Here is a 19,753-nt window from a genome sequence, read left to right as displayed (position 1 = left end):
TGGGGCAGGGAGTTCCAGAGGATGGGTGACACCCTGGAGAAGTCCTGGAGGCGGGCATGGGAGGAGGAGACCAGGGAACTAGAGAGAAGGAGGTCTTGTGAGGAGCGGAGTGTGCGTGTTGGGTGGTACTTGGATATTAGGTTGGTGATGTAGTTCGGGGCAGTATGGTGGGCGGCTTTGTACGTCAGTGTTAGGATTTTGAATTTGATCCGTTGCGCAATCGGAAGCCAGTGGAGGGATTGGCAGAGTTGGGTGGCGGAGAAGGAGCGGTTGGAAAGGTGAATGAGTCTGGCTGCCGTATTTAGGATCGACTGAAGCGGGGATAGCCAGCGGTGAGGCAGGCCAGTGAGGAGGGAGTTGCAGTAATTATTTTTGGCTTATTGATCCATCACTTGGTCAAAGATTTAAAAAAAAAGCTTCCAGTGAGCACTCAAGTGCTGAAGGATTCATTGCTAGTGGTAGCTAACTGTTCAAAGTTCCTTCACAGGCTCCAAAAGCACTACAATTAGACAATAGTTTTCTCTGCCTTGCATCTCTCTCCAGTGGAGAATATTTCAGGCAGCACTAAAAAGCAAAACTGAGAATGTACGCCTCATGCAGATTTTTAGTAAAACTTTATCAAATTCTTCCACAACTTACAGACGTATTTTAAAAAACAGCATGCAAAACACTGTATTCATCCAGGTATGGATCCACCCGAATAACTGGATACAAATGACCAACTGCAGGACCTATAAAGCAACCCCATCACTGTTTCACTTCACATAATTGATGAGTTTTAGGAACTGGACTTACTTCCTCTTTCTCTCAATGTTTTTCAAGTACCTTTGTGAGTATTTTAAAAAGTACAATTTTACAGAAGATTTTGCACAAGGCCAGTGCTCTCTTTTTTTTTTTTTCTTTTTACCACAGAGTGATGCGCATGACAGAGTATGTTGCACTCCTTCTAAAGAGACGACTCTATTACCATAATTTAACTTCCATGTTACTCATCTTGGTGGTGTGGCAGATGACATTGCCATTGTTGCTCTAGAAGTGACGTCAGAAATCACAAAGCAGAGTTACACAGTTACTTAGTTGGTAAGATTGATAAAAAAGACACCAGCAAATCCAAATCAATGTGTGTGTTTGTCACTACCATATCCTATATCCCTGTATACTATATTCTGTAACATGCCTATCTAAAAAATTTTTTCAAATTGACGCTCGCCACTGACACCATCAACTGTGGAAGGAAGTTCTACACCCTTACCACTCTGACTGTAGAGAACCCCCTGGCGACAAACTATGGATCCTAAAAATCTCCACAGGCGATTCTTTGAAAGCACTAGAATTATTGGTCTTGCTCTGACGTTTATGACGATATCTCACATGTGTGTTGCGATCATTTATCTATGCATGCAGGACCTACATATACGTTTTTATTTGTGCGTGAACTTGGAAGGGAAAGAGGGGCGGGCGTTAAAAGTTTTTGTTTTTTTTAATATAAAACTTGCTTTACACTGTCCTTTTACATTTTTTTCATCCACTTTATTGCTATCACAAGGGATAAGCAACATCTCTTGTGATAACATGGGCTGTGATTGGTCCTCTATGTGGTGATATCTGGGGTCTATTAGACCCCAGATCTCTCCTCTGGTTTCCAAAGCATCTGATCAAACTATGATTGACTTGATCAAATGCTGTACAAGCTCGCAGTGGCTTGTAAACAATAAACTGCAACCAGAAGTAACAAAATACTCATTGCTTCCGGGTTTCTTTCACCACAGAGGGGAGGTGGGTGTGGATATACCTCCCTCCCCTGCCAGTGCTTCACTGATCCAGGCAGAGGTGGTACTGGGCTCCCCGATCGCTCCGTACTCAGTACTCATGCTGCTCCCAATACTACTCAGTATTCATACTGCTCCCAGTACTCCTCAGTACTCACAATTCTCCCAGAGTCCCCACAAACCAAAGGAGATGCTGGGGTCAGATTAGGAATGTGCTCTTACTGTGTCTATTCCACATTGATACAGTGGGGATGGTAGCTGCTACATCACCAGCAGGTCAGTGACATGACCGCTTCTTAAAGCAGAGCAATAACTCTTCATTTTTATGGATTTGTGACCTTCTTTTCCCTGCTGACCTCTTATTCCTGTTTTCTCAGTCTGCTGTAAAAGTCCTGTAGATTCACACCTTAAGTGGCTAAAATGACATGCTCTGGGAGGCTGCAAAAATATAATCACACAACAGACTTTAAATGTCACCTTTACACAGGGAAGATAGGAATTCTTTGCATTGTGTCAATGTTCAGAACTATACAGCCTATTCATTCATTAGTCAATATTGACATTTCTAGGACACCTAATGTCACTAGTTACTAGTGAATTGGTCCATCTCAAGAACTTCAATAACATTTGCTACTGACAAATTAACGTCTTTTTCACTGATATCGCTGACCTTTTTGAGCCATCTCTGTATTGATCCGCCTTACAAAATGGCTACTTCTGTGGTCTCATTAATTTCTGGTAGTTTGATTGGCTGTATGTTGGCCTAGCTCACAAAAGAACTACCTCTGTGATATAATTAGCTTCTTGGTGGTGGTGCCTGTTTAATATAGCCCAGTCCACAGAATGGCTACCTTCATAAAACACAAAGATTAAAACTCTTCCACTCGTACTACTCAGTTATCCATATCATTCACATATACATTGCTTTCTACAAGATGTTGGAGTGTGCCTGTGGGAAGTTTTGCCCATTCAGCCAAATGAGCCTTTGTGAGGTCAGATACTAATGTTGAATGAGACCTGGTTTGCTATCATTTCTTCCCAAAGTTGTTTAGTAGTAGGGTTTGGGGTACAGCTAGGGATGGTCAAATCCATTGAGGGAGACCATTGGTTAAATGTAAGTATTATTATTATTATACAGTATTTATATAGCGCCAAAGGGTATGCTCAGCGCTGTACAGTAGCAAGGGGGACAGAACATGAGACAAGACAGTAACAGTACACTACATGAGGGGTTCGAGGGCCCTGCTCTTTTGAGCTTACAATCTAGGAGGGAGGGGAAGGTGGCACAGGAGGAGATGGCTGTGGGGGATGGAGTGGTGGCTGGAGTGGAGGAGGTTAGTTGTTAGGTGAGGTCGGGTGTTAGGTGAGGTTGGGGTAGGCTTCCCTGAAGAGGAGGGTTTTCAGGGTGCGCCTGAAGGTGAGGAGGGTAGGTGACAGTCTGATGGATTGGGGTAGGGAGTTCCAGAGGATGGGGGAAGTCCTGGAGAAGTCCTGCAATCCGGCGTGGGAGGAGGAGACCAGGGAGCTAGAGAGCAGGAGGTCCTGTGAGGAGCGGAGGGCACAGGTAGGCAGTTGGATGTGGGGTAGGAAGGAGAGGTGGGAGTCCAGGGTAACACCCAGGACTTTGGCGTGTGGGGTGGGAGAGATGGTGGCATTGTTAGTAGTGATGGAGAGGATGGGGGGGGGGCACGGGGTGGGGGGAAGACCAGGAGCTCGGTTTTGGATAGGTTAAGTTTGAGGAAATGGAGCAACATCCAGTCTGATATGTCGTTTAGGAGGTGGACGATGCGGGCAGAGAGTGAGGGGGTGAGGTGGGGGGTGGAGCATCAAAGTAGCATCAAAGAGGCATTAAACTCAAAATCAAAACTGTAACATATTGCAGCTTACCAGTCATTAGATGTAGAGGGTACATTAGTTTTCTTTTTTTGGTTCTTTCCCTCCGTTTTCCCCTGGTGATCTGACCAGTAACACACCTCCTATATTATACAGACACCAATCTGGATGAATGAGCACAAGTGGCAGATTTTGGACAGAAGCATTTTCAGTCTGGGGGTGGGGGACTGTTAGAAATACTAGCGGATTTAATTACAGTAAACAATTGAAGCCAAACTCCAGCTATTATGTTATAATCAATAACAGCAAACCTTTTTTTTCTATTGGAATAAAAGTTTTACATAAATCAAAGCTTATCATTTTAAGTACCCCAGTGTTAAATGATCTGTCTCATCCCTGTAACTGCAAGAGAGATTTTCTGTTGAAAACAACTGAAAATAAATGTTTGCTTTTGGGTTTAATACTGCTTCAATGTCTGGAAGCTTAATGAACAAACAAGTTAGCAAACATGGGGAAGACATTGTCAAAGGGAGACACGTTTGATCAACCTGGTGTTCCAAGCAAAGGTTGACAAACTGCAAGAGTAAATGAGTACTTGAAGGAGCAAGAGTCTCTACCAGGAGCGGACTGACAACTCATGGGACCCCCGGCAATAGGGGATCATGGGGCCCCTGTGTCCTTGCCCAAACTCAAAAAAGCCTATGAAAAAGGTACCAGGGGCATCTCATGGAGCCCCCTACTGACCCCGGGCCCTCGGGCAGTGCCCGAGTTTCCAAATGGTCAGTCCACCCCTGGTCTCTACCAATGATGTAGAGGAAAAACAATCCTTTATCTAAAGAGAAGTACAGTATAGAGTTGAGACACTGTGCAAGCTACTTTTAAAATAGTTCTCAAAGTCTTTTACCCTAATGCAGCACCCCACTGTTGTCCTAGACCCCTAGTCTTTAAACACTTACCTAGCTGCAGCACCTTTTCTTACTGCTGTAGCCTCCTGCAGCCATAGCCTTTTGCTGTTGTCAGGTAGGTATGACCAGTACTCCACTGAATTCACTGTCCAGCAGTCCTGAACTTGAGAATCCCTGGAGAGTTTCCATTGGGATAGCGTACCCTAAAGTCTGGACTGCTGCTGCACATCTTAAATATACTTCTTTTTTTTTAACCTGCTCTGGTCCGGTCATTTAATTCTGCAGCTCTTCTGTTGTCAGTGAGCTGCATAAGAGGAGGGAATGTGACAACGGAGGGACAATGGGAGCCCATGGGTGACACCCCAGTTCCGGGAATTCACATCTGTTGTTGAGCACTTCTTTATACAGGGAAGCCGAAACTGCAGGATCATGTGATCTAGCAGGAAATAAAAAATAAAAATACACAGATCTGTTTTATACAGGGTGTGCAGGATAGGTAACAGGAGAGGGCGGAGGACAATTTTAGGAATAGTTATATTAACCTTTACTACCACTTTAAGAGTAATTCGATATCCAATCCAATTTTTTTTAAATTATCAGTGAGTTTATTTTAAACAGATGTAGGTCAAGTGATTGAGTCATGGATAAAATATTGGATTTGCTCCAATCAACCTTGCATCCAGAGTAGTGGCCTAAATATCGAATGATATCTAAAACAGGACCCAACGCAGACTGGATAGGATGGATGTACAGTATGCCTAGAGGCCTTAGTTATATCTCTATTGAAATGACTAGTTCTTCCTACACTGAAGGGCAAAATGCAAAAATATCACCAAAATGGCTGCCTTTATGATATCACTGGCAGCTGATTCATTGGTAGGCCATATTATATAATAGAAATCTACACTGCAGAATTAATGTCCACAAATGATACATTTCACAGTCCCAGTATCATTCTATGTACAAGATGCTGTGTTCTCTTTATGCGCAGGATATTTGTATTACATACATGGGGGGGTTCTATTTAGCAGCAGCCTAGAAATATACTGAACACCTCAGGCGCTGGTTTACTATCTGATAGGGTAGGCCATATTAGCCACATAATTGTTCCATGTGTCATTTTACTGCTGAGGCACTAGTGCCTGTGGAGTTGATGATACTCTGCACATGGATGCAGTGCTCAATATGGCTCTCACCATGGTATCGCTGTTTGTGAACTGGTATGATGATTATTGGCACTGTGCCCAACTATATATATATATATATATATATATATATATATATATATGGTACACATATAACAGGTGCACTTCTAAGTGCTTATGAATTTTCCCCCAAGTCAATCCCACCCACCCAGCACATAGGCTGTTTCGGCTTTGCCTAGTTTGCAGCATGTTGGAAGGACGTGTTGCTACGAGGCATGTTATTTCAGTATAACCTGGTAGACGATATACAGAAGAAGCAGTAGGACCCTGAGGTCTGTACATATCCTTCTCTGTGCTAGAGGCTGGCACCAGATGAGACCGGGCATGTTGTGTACATGTTCTACTCTCTATTCTGGGCAGATGTTAAGTGCTGAGCATCTCCAGATGGATAAACCTGCCTCATCTAATACACAGTCAGCCCACTGAGCACTGATGGTCTCTTAGCCTGCACATCTGCTTTTCCTGGACCTGTCCACATTAGTCTGCTTACACCCGAGAGTCACCAGCCCAGGAGGTCTTGGCATTAATATATCATGCGAATAAACCAGGTACTGCAACAGGACCAATGTTAGAAGACAGGACCACTACAGATTTTCATTACACTATGAGGTTATTAACATTAATTATAGTATTTGGTATAGAAATGCTTTTTTAAGTTTAATATGCCTTTTTTTTTTTAACATTTCCCCACATTTAGATGAAGACCATGCTGTCCACCAAAAGTGATAGTTACAGGAGATAGGAAAAACCATATTGCCAGGGGTACATACCATGTTCAGCTTTTATTCATGGATTACATTTTTTTTTCCAAAGCAAATGATAATCATTTTCTGTAACTGCCTAAGACTCCATTCATACTTGCACGACGCCAATGTTGCACAGTTTCCAGTGCGACTTTAATCCAACTTTACACTCTCTGGATAAAAGTCACATTAAAGTAGTGCAGGCATCTTTTGCCATTGAAAAGAATAGCCTGCGACTTGTCATGCGACTTTGATGTCCAAAGTCACATGACAAGTCACACAAGTGTGAATGCCCTAAAGCAGAGCTTGAAATTTCCACTCGCCTGCTCGCCATTGGCGAGTGGAAATTATGTTGTGGGCGAGTGGGTCCCCCAGGGCCATTTTGCTGAGCAGGCTCGGAGCTCAGGCTGGATCTGTCATTGGCACTGGAAACCGTCAGGCTGCTCAATAGCTGAGCGCAGTGAAAGCAAAGGAAGGAGTGTGTGCTGTGCTCTCTGCCTCCCCCTAGAGTGCAGTACCCGGCTCTGTGAGTGAACAATGAAGTACTGCAACTTTTTATGGGGGGGGGGGGTGTGTGTGTCTGTGTGTGCATGTACAATTGTACATGTGTGTATCTGTACATGTGTGTGTGTGTGTGTGCATGTACATGTGTGTTTGTGTGTATGTACGTACCTGTGTTTGTGTGTACATGTGTCTGTGTATGTATGTACATTTGTATGTATGTACATGTGTCTGTGCGTGTGTATTTCTGTGTATGTACATGTATCTGTGTGTATGCGTGTCTATACGTGCTTGTGTGTGTATACATGTGTCTTTGTGTGTGTATGTACATGTCTGTGTGTGTACAGGTGTCTCTGTTTGCGTGTGTTTGTTGGTGGCGAGTAACTCTAAGGGCTCGTTCACACTTGGCTGTTTTGCCAACGCTTGGCAAATGCCCCTATAGCGTTTGGCAAGCGTTGGTCCGGCGTTTGCGGAGCGTTTTTTAACGCTCGGCAAACGCCGCATGCACGGTTTAGCGCCGGTTGCTAGGCGTTTCCGAGCATTAAAAATGCCCCCCAAACACCTATAATGCAGTTTGAGTGGTGTTACTGCTCCGCAAACGCCCCGCAACCGCGTCGCGTTTGCGGAGCGGCACCATAGACGAGAATAGGAGGCTTCAACGCCTCCTGACTCGTCCAGAGGCGTCCGTTTTGCCACGACGCGGCACAAACGCTCCCGTTAGAACAGCACCATGTGCTGTAATGTGCAGAATTGGCAGAGGCGTTTGGGAAGCGGTAAAAACGCTTCCCAAATGCCTCTCTGCCGCCTGCACACAGCGCTAGTGTCAACGTAGCCTAAGGCCTGGCTAGTAGCTCAGGACTTGAAATTTTAAGCCCTGACCTAAAGTGCTGGAAAAAGCTGGAGTTTGGCTTTAAAATGTATCTAAAGGCAATTGATAGGGAATAGGGTAAGGGTTAAGGCCAACGTCAGTTTTTTTCTTTACTCCCTGTCCTGTGTAGGCTCAACAAGTGAGAGAATATTTTTCCAATATGAGAGAAATTCCCTCTTATACAGTTGTCACTGAAACAAGTGTCCCAATTGGAAGATTTTCCCTCTATTCATTTTCTGTAGGTAACTTAACATTTTGGATTTACCCGCACTTTCATTCCCAGTGACATTGATAATCAGGACATTTAGAGAGAGCATATTTTCCTAACAGAGAAATAGACCTGACAGTGGTTCTAACCCTAACACTATCTTGATCTTCAAAACCATTGCTTCTTATAGGTAAAGTATACCTTAAAGTGGAACTTCACCCTCTCAGTCAACATGGATTATTTTTAATCCTGCTGCTAGCATTAATAAATAGATAGGAAAGTATATTATATTGTTTTAAACTTCTTCTTTTTTTTACATTTCTTCAGTTACTTCCTGGTTTCAATGCTTAAGCAAATGATGTCATATGTCCCAGGAGCCCTCAGGAGGGGAGGGAGGGTTCTCAACTCAGCCAATGCCTGAGCTAAGGGCAGATGGATTTAAGGAAGGGAATGCTACATGAATCATCTGCCCTTACTCAAGATGGCAACAGCCAGAAATGCTGCACTAATCGTTCATAACCAGTGGCAGACTCAGGGGTGGAGCCTGAACATGGCGGCGCCGGAGAGCATGCGATAGGAGCTCTCCGACGGGACTCCTCCGTCCAGACCCTCCCCAGCTACCCCGCACGGACAGAGGCATGAGCGGCCGAAGATTTACCTGGAGAGCGGGGTAATTGACGGCAGAGTGGACCCCTGGTGCGGAGGCAGAGAGGAGCTGTGGTTGCGGGCTAGGTCTACCCGGCAGCCCGGTCAGCGGCAAGTGAGAGAGCCGGGAAGCCGGGTTGCCGAGGTGACAGGAGGACGGTGGGACCATGTGACCAGCCGCAAAGGAGTGTTGGGAAAGGAGAAAGCCGGCTGGCGTCTCACAAGAGGCAGGGAGAGACAAGGCGGCTTCTCCGAGTACCCCCCTTGCTGAGCCTGCACCGAAGGGGAGAAAGGGAAAAACAACTGCTGCTCCAGGTACCAAAAATACCCCAAGAGGAGAAGAAATAAGAGTGGGAAAAGTAAAAGGAAAGGACCCTGTGGAATCCCCAAGCAACCTAACTGGAACTACAGACAGCAAGCTGGAGCCAGCCCGAGGAGAAGGAGGGGTGAGCTGGGTGAGTGGAAGCTGCTGAAAACTGAAAAATTGTCTCCCTCGTATTTACTTGTTGCATGTGACACAACATAATAGAAAACAAAAGAGAAGAGAAAGGAGGGGATTCCCAGGGGATCTGGAAAGAGAGACTAACTTAGTACTTAAAGCAGGAAAACTAGAGGACAAACTAACAGGCAAAAAGGGGACCATATTATAGAAGTATACTATTTAATAGCATATGGAATAAAAGAATTCTATAGAAGACATGAAGAATAAGAGCATTAAAGGAAGTGGTCTTAAAGGATCCCAATCAGGAACAATTAAAAAATATACATTGCAGGGAAATATAACCCCAGAAAGATCACAAAGTATAAATGGGAAAAGAGAAGGGGATACCAGTCTGGAAAAAAGCCCTAGATTATCATTGGGCTTGGATGTCACTAACCAGCAGATATCAGAAATAGTGGATGGGAGAGAAATGGAAAGTGACCTACAAGCACCAAATAAAAAAGAGATGGCAGAAATGTTTGAGGCCTTAGAAAAGATAATAAAGAATGAAATGGCAACTATACGGAAGGATCTGGGACAGGTGCTGACAAGAGTGGAGGAAATGGAAGGAAAAGTAAAACATCAGGCCCAGAATATATCTCAATTGGAGGAAAAAGTAAAAAATATGGAGAAAACGCAAATAAAGCTGCGGTATAAATTGGAGGTACAAGAAAATAGGGACAGGAAGAACAACCTAAGGCTGAGAGGAATCCCAGAGACCATAGAAGGGGAAATATTACAAAAAGAAATATGTAAAATTTTAAATTCCATATTGAATAGAGCTACGTCAGAAGTGATTAAAACAGATGGTGTTTGGAGAAAAGGAAAGTTTCAAAATGACGGGAAGGAAAATCCAAGAGATGTTATAGTCCAATTACATAGGTATGGAGACAGAGAAGAGATCTGGAGGAAGATTAAAGGGAAAAAAACGATTAAATATGGAGAAATGGTTATTCAGATCTTTGCAGACCTTGGACCAGAAACTTTGTGGAGAAAAAGAACTTTGAAACCACTGACAGAGCAGATGAGAAAAAAGAAGGTCCTCTATAGATGGGGAACCCCGATTTGTCTGATTGGGTGGAAAAATGGGATAACAGCCTACCTGAGATTCCCAGAAGATATGAGAGTTTTTTGTGAAAAACTTGAGTTGCAGAGGATGGAGATCCTTGGATGGGAAGAAGAAAATAAAGGAGGAGAAGCAAGACAAAAGGAATGGCAGACTGTTAGAGGGAGAAAGCAGAATTAATTATTGTCCAAATAGAGATTTTCCTGAGATTTTCCCTAGGGGTGAAACCGCGGATTGTTAAAAGCAAAGGAAGAAATGAGATTACGGACGGGAACAGCTGGGGAGGAGGGGGAAGGAGGAGGAGCTGTCCATGGACAGAGTTCAAACCCCAAAAATAATCAACAGTGGTTCTTAGAAACACAAATGATTAGTAGGTGCATTAGTTGCCTAGTGGGGGGGAGGGAGGGGTGGAGGGAAAGGGGGGAGGGAGGGGACGAGAGTTGGGCGGGAGGGAGGGAGGGGAGGAGGTATTGGGTCAATACTCTGCATGACAGAAGAGATAAAGAGGAAGAGGCAATTTGGAAGAGAGATGGAGTTAATTGGGAATGATGGAAGAAATACAGTTTATAACCTATAATGTGAACGGGTTGAGCTGTCCAGGGAAGAGATTTAGGTTGTTTAATGAGTTACATCATAGGGCTACATCAGTGGTATTTTTACAGGAGACGCATTTTGAGATAGAGGTAAACGTGAAATTGAAATCTAAACACTACCCAACATGGTACTATGCAGACTCTCCAATTAAAAGAGCGAAAGGGGTTGCAATAGGTTTTGCAAAGAATATGAGATTTGAGCTGGAGGATAGAAGAACCGACCCTGAGGGGAGGTTTTTATTTTTAAAAGGTAGACTCCAGGGGATTGAGTGTACTTTAGCCAATATATACTGCCCTAATAAAAACCCGGAGATGTATATGAAGGGTCTGCTGAAAAAATTAATGGAATTTAAAACAGGGCGCCTGATAGTAGCTGGAGACCTAAATTTCTGTATGGACCCACAAAAGGATAATACCTCTTCTGTGCAAAGAGAGGGGAGTAGGTCTCTGAGAGCTCTGAAAAAAGTGATGCATGAATATCAACTAGTGGATACTTGGAGAATAAAGCATATGAAAGACAGAGACTATACCTTCTTCTCTAATGCACATGAGATATACTCGAGATTAGATTACATCTTAATAGACCATCAACTTATAGATCATCTGGTTAAAATTGACATAGAGACAAGGACGTTCTCGGACCATGCCCCGGTTGTAATGAAAATGGGATGGGGAAGAAGGTGGACGGGAGGAATGGGGTGGAGGTTAAATGAGGGTCTTCTTCTGGATAAGGATGTAGTTCAGAAAATCGAGAAAGAGATTAAGGTATACTTTAAGGAGAACGAAACAGAGGATGTATCGATAGCTACAGTCTGGGAAAGCCATAAGGTATTCATAAGAGGAATCTTGATTGCGGCAGGAGCAAGGAAGAAAAAGGAAAGAAGAGAGAGGGTCAGTGGGCTCTTAAAAGAAATATTAGACTTGGAGCAGATCCATAAGAAGAAAATAACAAAAGACACGAGACAGAGGTTATCGGACAAAAAAGATGAGCTAGAGAGGTTGATGGATGAGGAGAAGAGAAGAGTATACAACAGGGTTTTGAACGAAAGATATAGATGGGGAGACAGACCAGGAAGATACTTAATGAAAGCTTTGAATAAAAAGAAAACTAGGAATTATATAGAAAAGATAAAAAGTTTAAAGGGGGAGTTGGTCCACTCAAATAAAGAGATTATTAAAGAGTTTACGGAGTATTACAAAAAGTTATATAATATTAGCCCCCAAGGCCCCTTAAAAGAAGCCCAAGAGGGAATTAACGAAAAAAAGATGACATACTTAAAAAATGCGGGATTACCAAAACTAAGTGAAGCACAGTTGAACTCCCTGGATGCAGAAATCTCCCAGGAAGAAATTAAAATAGCATTAAGAAGCACAGGGGGAGGAAAAAGCCCAGGCCCGGATGGATACACAGTTAAGTATTATAAGAAATTTAGTGAAGTACTTCTACCCAAGTTGGAGGAATATATGAATGCTCTGGGAGGGGGGATGGAAGTGAGGAGAGAATCCCTACAGGCCCATGTAGTGCTTATTCACAAGGAGGGAAAAGATCCATCTCAGTGCTCCAGTTATAGGCCTATCTCATTATTGAACGTAGACACTAAACTGTATGCAAAGGTGTTGGCAAACAGGTTGAGGAATCTGATGCCTGAATGGATCCATGGAGATCAGGTGGGCTTTGTACCGGGGAGAGAAGGCAGAGATAACGGCTTGAGAACCCTGATGCTTATTCAGAAAAGTAGAAAAGGGAAAGCCCCGGTGGTGCTCTTGTCAATTGATGCTGAAAAGGCATTTGATAGAGTGGACTGGGGCTTTATGATGGACAACTTAAAAGTGTTGGGGATAGGTGATAGAATGCGAGAGTGGATAGGTAAATTATATAGGGAGCCTACTGCAATTATCACGGTAAATGGGGAGAGATCAGAACCCATCGGAATGTCTAATGGTACAAGACAGGGCTGCCCACTGTCCCCTCTGCTATATGTATTGTCACTCGAACCTCTGTTGTCAATAATAAGAAATAGTGGATCGGTAAAGGGAATTCAGATAGAATCCATAGAACATAGAGTAGCGGCCTTTGCGGACGACTTATTGTTCTATGTGGGGAATCCCCGAATAACTCTCCCAAATATAATGAAGATTCTGAAAGAGTATGGTGAACTATCAAATTTAAAAATTAATCCAGCGAAAACAGAGATCCTGAATATTAATATATCAAAGAATGAAAAAGAAAAACTACAAAAAGAATTCCCTTTTATATGGAGAGAAAAAGAGATAAAATACCTAGGAATAAAACTCACTGCCTCACCTAAGCATTTGTATAGATTAAACTATATCTCTTTGATAAACGAAATCAGGGAAGATTTAAAAAGACTAGAAGGAGGAAACCCAGCCTGGATAGGACGTATAAACCTAGTCAAAATGGTAGTTATGCCTAAAATACTGTATAGATTTCAAATGGTACCAATTAAAATCCCAGAAGCCTTCTTTAAGATAATGAAAAAAATGTTAACAAGATACATATGGAAGAATAAAAAACCCAGAATAGCATATGAAACATTGAGTAGGACTAAAGAGAAAGGGGGATTGGGCCTACCAGATGTCAAGAGATACTATAAAGCAGTGGTTTTAGCAAGAATATACGATTGGACATTTAACCACAAGGGGAAAAGCTGGGTAACAATTGAAAATGATCTTAGTGGCATTAGATTGAGTCAGATGATATGGGTCCCACCACAGTTTAGGGGAATTAAAGAAAGCACAAGTATTTACACTTTAAATGTCTTTAGGGTATGGGACAATTTACACAAAAACATGAAATGGGAATTTAATTCTACACTAATGCCTCTTATAAATACTGAGTACTTTCCCCCGGGAAAGAATAAGATATCAGGGAGATGGTTTAGAAAGGAGGATACCCAATTGAGAGATGTCCTGGTGGAGGGAGAATTGAGATCACTTAAAGAGTTAATAGAGAAGAAGGGAGATATTTTTATTAGAATAGATGAGTGGAAATATCAGCAACTGAAAAGTTTTATTGGAAATCTACCGAAACCCCTGAGACTAAAACAGGAGTGGAATATGTTTGAAAGGTTGTTAGAGACACGAAGGGATGGGAAGCACGGTATCTCAAAAGTGTATAGAATACTCACAGAATTAGACACAAACACAAAGTTAATTTTTATGACAAAATGGGAAAGGGATATGGGAGTTGGGTTTGATGAAGATAGACAGAGAAAGATGTTTAGACTGATACACGATAATGTTAGTATAAGAGAGGTTGAGGTTAATTATAAGTGTGTCACACGATGGCACATTACACCAAGTGTAGAGCACAAGATGAATGGGGAAAACTCAAATATGTGTTGGAGAGAATGTGGAGAGATAGGCACGGTGTTTCACATATGGTGGGAATGTCCGAAAATCCAGGCTTTTTGGAAGATAATAGTTAAATTAATTGAAGAAATAACTGAAATTGACATAGGATTAGACCCAACGACGTGCCTCCTACACAATGTGGAGACATCTTTAAATAAATATAAAGATTCCGGGATTTGGTACTTCTTGAATGCGGCGAAAGGGTTGATACCCAAGTTTTGGGGGAAAGTTGAGGTACCGAAGGAGGTAGACTGGATTAATAGAGTAAACCAGATAGGTAGAATGGAAAGATCATACCATATGCAAGAAGATAGGATGGGAGTTTATTCCAGGAGATGGGAAAAGTGGGAAAGAGCAGGACTGAAAGAGAAATATAGGAAGATATGAACTAGGATGTTAGCAAAAAATAAATAAAAAATTAATAGGCCTCAAGAGATTAGAGAGGGTTAGAATCTGCAGAGGGGGAGCAGGGGGGAAGAGGGGCGGGAGGGGGGGATAGTGGGAAGGGAAGGAAAAGAGTCTTCAGTAAGGGAAAGGTAGAAATGTTATATAATTGTATACCTGTATGAGAATTATTTCCCTTTTTGGGTTTTTGTATTAATATGAAAAATTTAATAAATATTTAAATTTAAAAAAAAAAAAAAAAAAACAGCCAGAAATGCTAGGGGGTGTTTTTCAAAATTATTTCTCTATAAAATAAAGCATGGAGACGTGGTTGGATTGGGGGGAGTTTGCTTTGAATCCTAACAATTAATTATATAGCATTTTTGGTTTGTGGTGCTCAGCTGCAGTGCAGTTCCAATTTAATTTGTTTTAGCTGAAAGTGTAACTAAAGACAAAACTTTTTTTAGGTTTGGATAGAGTGGAGAAGAATTGGAACAGGACAATGACGTCCTGATCTCCACCTCAGCCAATCCAAGAAAGCCTTGCATTCATTTATAAAATACAAAGCCTCCCGTGAATGGTTGAGCAGTGCTCAGTCCACCTCGATCTTGTTCCAGGATGAGAAATCCCCATCCCACTATTGGAACACAGTGCTGTATACTGTATGTAGGTGGTACAGTTTATACAGTGATGACACCGGGCACATCTGTTATTCAAGGGTATAGCTCATTTGGACCACCTTGGTCTAAACAATCTCATTTAAACTGACAGAAAGTTGAACTTGGGCTTTAATACTACACACCTCAGCACAGTACTGTGCTTTAGTGCATTGGGGTGCCCCTAAAAACAAATTGCACTGCAACACCCTCAAATCATGCTAAGAATGTTCCAGTGCATACCACAATGCACAGGTCTAAAAGGGTCCATATGTATTTGCACATTATTTTCATAAGGCTTATAGTATATATGAGAAAATGAATCTGCAAATGCTGTATTTTCAGTGCCCCCACTCTTTAATGTAAAAGCCCCCATTCACCAAACACAGTGCTGTGAATAGTCTTCCCCGCATACCTCCCAGTCCTAGGAGCAGTACTGGAGCAGCAGCTCCTCCATGATGACAGGCTACATATCAGCAGCTGTGCATCGGTTATTGCCTCATGGCAGGCGCGGGCATACTTTGAATAAGCCGCACGCGCTGTGCAAACTCCATGCTGGCTCTGACATCACAGGTGCCTGAGTTCAGCCGATCTAGAATCGGCTGACTTGGGAGCTGCACATGCGCAGTGTGTTTTAACCAGAAGCGTGGATGCTTTTACTGGCACTTGCTCCAGTCTGGACAATTATGGATGGGGGCAAAACGCTACTTTTTTTGGCAACTCTTGACACTTAGGCAGGATGCTCTGGGGGGGGGGGGTTCAACCCCATTATCTACACCCCTGGAGTCTATAGCCTTGCTTTAAACATGATGACGCCGAGGGACTTTCCACTGCTGGAGCATGGTGGTTTGCTGGGGAGAGGATCTGGTACAAACATTTTTTTTACTCTCCCCTAGACCTAAACGAACAGTTAATACTCTGTAAGGCGGCATTTTAAGCGGGTTAGACTTTAAGGGACACCATGAGCTGTTTTAGAGGGTAATATCTAGACATACAGCGGGCATTCTTAATAGGCAGTCTTCACATGCCTTCAGTTAAGGTATACAGTGGGGAAAATAATTATTTGATCCCCTGGAGATTTTGTAAGTTTGCCCACTTACAAAGAAATGAAAGGTCTATAATTTTATCATAGGTGTATTTTAAATGATAGAGACAGAATATCAACCAAAAATCCATAAAAAAACTTGATACAAATGTTATGAATTGAGTTGCAGTTCAGTGAGTAAAATTAGTATTTGATCCCCTACCAACCAACCATAATTGTGGCTCCCACAGACTGGCTAAGTGCTCATGTGGTACACAGATTAGTCCTGTCAATTTCAGAAGGTGCTCCTAATGACAACTCGTTATGTATATAAATGCCACCTGTCCACAGAATCTCTTTCTTCCATTCAAACCTAACCATTACCATGGGCAAAACCAAAGAGCTGTTAATGGACATCAGGGACAAGATTGTACACCTGTAGAAGGCTGGAATGGGCTACAAGACCATCAACAAGAAGTTTGGTGAGAAGGAGACAACTGTTGGAGCGATTTATTCGCAAATGGAAGAAATACAAAATAACATCAATCACCCTCGGTCCGGAGCTCCGTGCAAGATTTCGCCTCATGGGGTAATGATGATCATAAGAAAAGTGAGGGATCAGCCCAGGACTACACAGGAGGAGCTTGTGAATGGTCTCAAGGCAGTTGGGACCACAGTCACCAAACCATCCATTGGTAACACAATACGCCACAATGGGATTGAAATCCTGCAGCGCCTGCAAGGTCCCTCTCCTCAAGAAGGCACATGTACAGGACCGTCTGAAGTTTGCCAGTGAACATCTAAATGATTCAGGGAAGGATTGGGAGAAAATGCTGTGGTCAGATGTGACCAAAATGTAGCTGTTTGGCATTAACTCGACTCACCGTGTTTGAAGGAAGAAAAATGCTGACTATGACCCTAAGAACACCATCCTACAGTAAAGCATGGAGGTGGGAACATTTTACTTTGGGGCTGTTTCTCTGCTAAAGGTACAGGCTGACTTTGCTGCATTGAGGGGACATGTGTTGTAAAATCTTGGATGAGAACCTTCTTTCCTCAGCCAGAACACTGAAGATGGGTTGTGGATGGGTCTTCCAGCATGACAATGACCCAAAACATACTGCCAAGGCAACAAAGGAGTGGCTCAAGAAGAAGCACATTAAGGTCCTGGAGTGGCCTAGCCAGTCTCCTGACCTTAAGCCTATAGAAAATTTATGGAGGGAACTGAGTTGCCAAGCGACAGCCAAGAAACCTTAAGGATTTAGAGATGATCTGTAAAGAAGAGTGGACCAAAATCCCTCCTGAGATGTGTGCAAACCTGGGAACCAACTACAAGAAACGTCTTACCTTTGTGATTGCCAACAAAGGTTTCTCAAGTACTAAGTCATGTTATGATTAGGGTCAAATACTTATTTAACTCACTGAACTGCAACTCAATTTATAACATTTGTATCATGTTTTTGTTCTGGATTTTAGTTGATATTCTGTCTCTGTCAATTAAAATACACCTATGATAAAAATTATAGACCCCTCATTTCTTTGTAAGTGGACAAACTTACAAAATCAACACGGGATCAAATAATTTCCCCACTGTAGGTCCCCTTAAAAGCAGAAGTCCATACAGGTTCTTTTTTTATTTAGTGGTATAAGGCAAGGTTTCATCATTCTAAGGAGTATTTTTGGTTCTTTGGAAGCCTCTACTAACTCTCGGCATCTCTCTAATAGCTGCTGTCTGGCTTTTTAGCTGAGCTACCATTGTCACAGCCAAAGTGAATTCTCTGTATGATCCTATAGAGAATCCACTAGATTAAAGTAACATAAGAATTTAGCTCATATTCTTCTTCATACTTCACCTGCAGAACAAAAAGTTTTTTTTTCACTTTTGAATTAAGCTTTCTGTTAGTTTCCCAAACACTGAAGTGCACACACAGATCAGGGAATGTCAGTTTTCCTTCACAGTTTGAAGCCATTATTGATATGGTGGGGGTATTGGTTTTTTTATCTAATCAGTACTGGTTTTTGTATCTAATCAGTACTGTGTAGAACATCCTGGCACATGTACCATAAGGTACAGTAATTATACATTATCCCTGTTAGATGTCTGATGGTGATACCTGCTGTGTCTTGTAGGAGGCAGAGAACACGCTGAGGCTGATGCAGAACAAGCTGAGAGAAGAAGAGAACAGACTGCATAAGACAGCAGGTAAGTCTGTATGTTTACAGATGAAGAAAAAGGAGAAAAGTTTCACTTGTGATTCAGGGTTCCCATAATAAAGTTTTTTCTTAACCACTTCCCGACCGGCCGTTGCATATAAACGGCCGGACAATGGCAGTGCAGGGTCGGGTGGCCGCGTTTATGAACGGCCTCCCCGCACCCTGCTTGTGCGCGCTCCCTGGGAGCGCGCAGCACCGCGATCCGGTGCCCGCTGTGTCCTCCGGACACAGTGAAACACCGATCGTCGGACGGGACCTCTGTACAAGGTCCCGATCATGTGATCACATGCAAAGTAGTAAGCAAGATGTCACTTGTGACATCATTGCTTACTACATGTATAATCTGTGAATGATCACAGAGGTCACATGGTACAAGGCTATTCACAACAGCCTTGTACCATGTGACAAGCTGTGACCAATCACAGCTCACTCAGTACTTCTCAATGAGTGCAGGAATGCACACAGAGAGAAAGAGAAATGATTGCTTTTACATCCTATATGGGTGTAAAAGCAATCAGTGTGAAAAAAAAAATCTTCATCACCCCCCACAAGTAGTACAGTGTCACCATGGTGACACTGTACTGCTAGGGTGACAGTATGTAAAAAAAATAAAAAATAATAATATAAAAAAATTAAAAATGTAAAAAAAAAATGTTCAAAAATTATAATTTTTGGTTATAAACTAATTTTTTATTTTTTTTTACTAAAAAGATAATGGAATAAATTTTGGCAAAGATTTATGATGAAATATTATTTATTTGCAAAATTTTATTAAAAAAAACACTTTTGTTCAAAATTTTTGGACTTTTTCATTTACATAGCAAAAAAAATAAAAGCCCCAGCGGTGAATAAATACCACCAAAATAAAGCTTTATCTGTCTCAAAACAATGATAAAAAATTAATTTGGGTACAGTGTTGCATGACTGCGCAATTGTCATTCAAACTGTGATAGCGCTGAAAGCTGAAAATTGGCCTGGACAGGAAGGGGGTAAAAGTGTCCGGTCTGGAAGTGGTTAAAGGAACATTATAATGGTGCTCAACAGGAGTTTCCCGCAGCACCTAATACCAGAACTGGAATGATCCATACTCTGAATGGAGAAAAGAGCAGAAGAGAGGGTGTGACAATCTTGTGCATTAAAAACAAAATGAAATGAAAAAGATATATATTTTTATATCTTCTTTGTTACTTTTTTTTTAATGCATAAGGTTCTCACGCTCTGTCTATTATTCTTTTCTTTGTGTGTACACACTACTCTGAACTGTCCCATTCAGAGGTGTCCCT

At 42.2% G+C, this 19,753-nt stretch overlaps 1 protein-coding gene across 2 annotated transcripts in view; it reads left to right on the top strand.

Moving 5' to 3' along the window:
- IFT38 (intraflagellar transport 38) overlaps positions 1 to 19,753 on the top strand; it is a 175,602-nt gene that overhangs the window by 136,301 nt on the left and 19,548 nt on the right. For both annotated transcript variants that reach the window (XM_089659974.1, XM_089659975.1), the window contains exon 9: positions 18,387 to 18,459. In XM_089659974.1, coding sequence (XP_089516100.1) covers positions 18,387 to 18,459 — 73 coding nt within the window. The remainder of the gene's footprint in view (positions 1 to 18,386; positions 18,460 to 19,753) is intronic.

The sequence above is a fragment of the Staurois parvus genome, unplaced genomic scaffold (genome assembly GCF_062004578.1).
Source record: "Staurois parvus isolate SC_StPar_1 unplaced genomic scaffold, SC_StPar_1.0 ptg001193l, whole genome shotgun sequence".
NCBI lineage: Eukaryota > Metazoa > Chordata > Amphibia > Anura > Ranidae > Staurois > Staurois parvus.
Note: the sequence above shows the minus strand (reverse complement) of the source record. Positions and strands in the feature narration are given on the sequence as shown.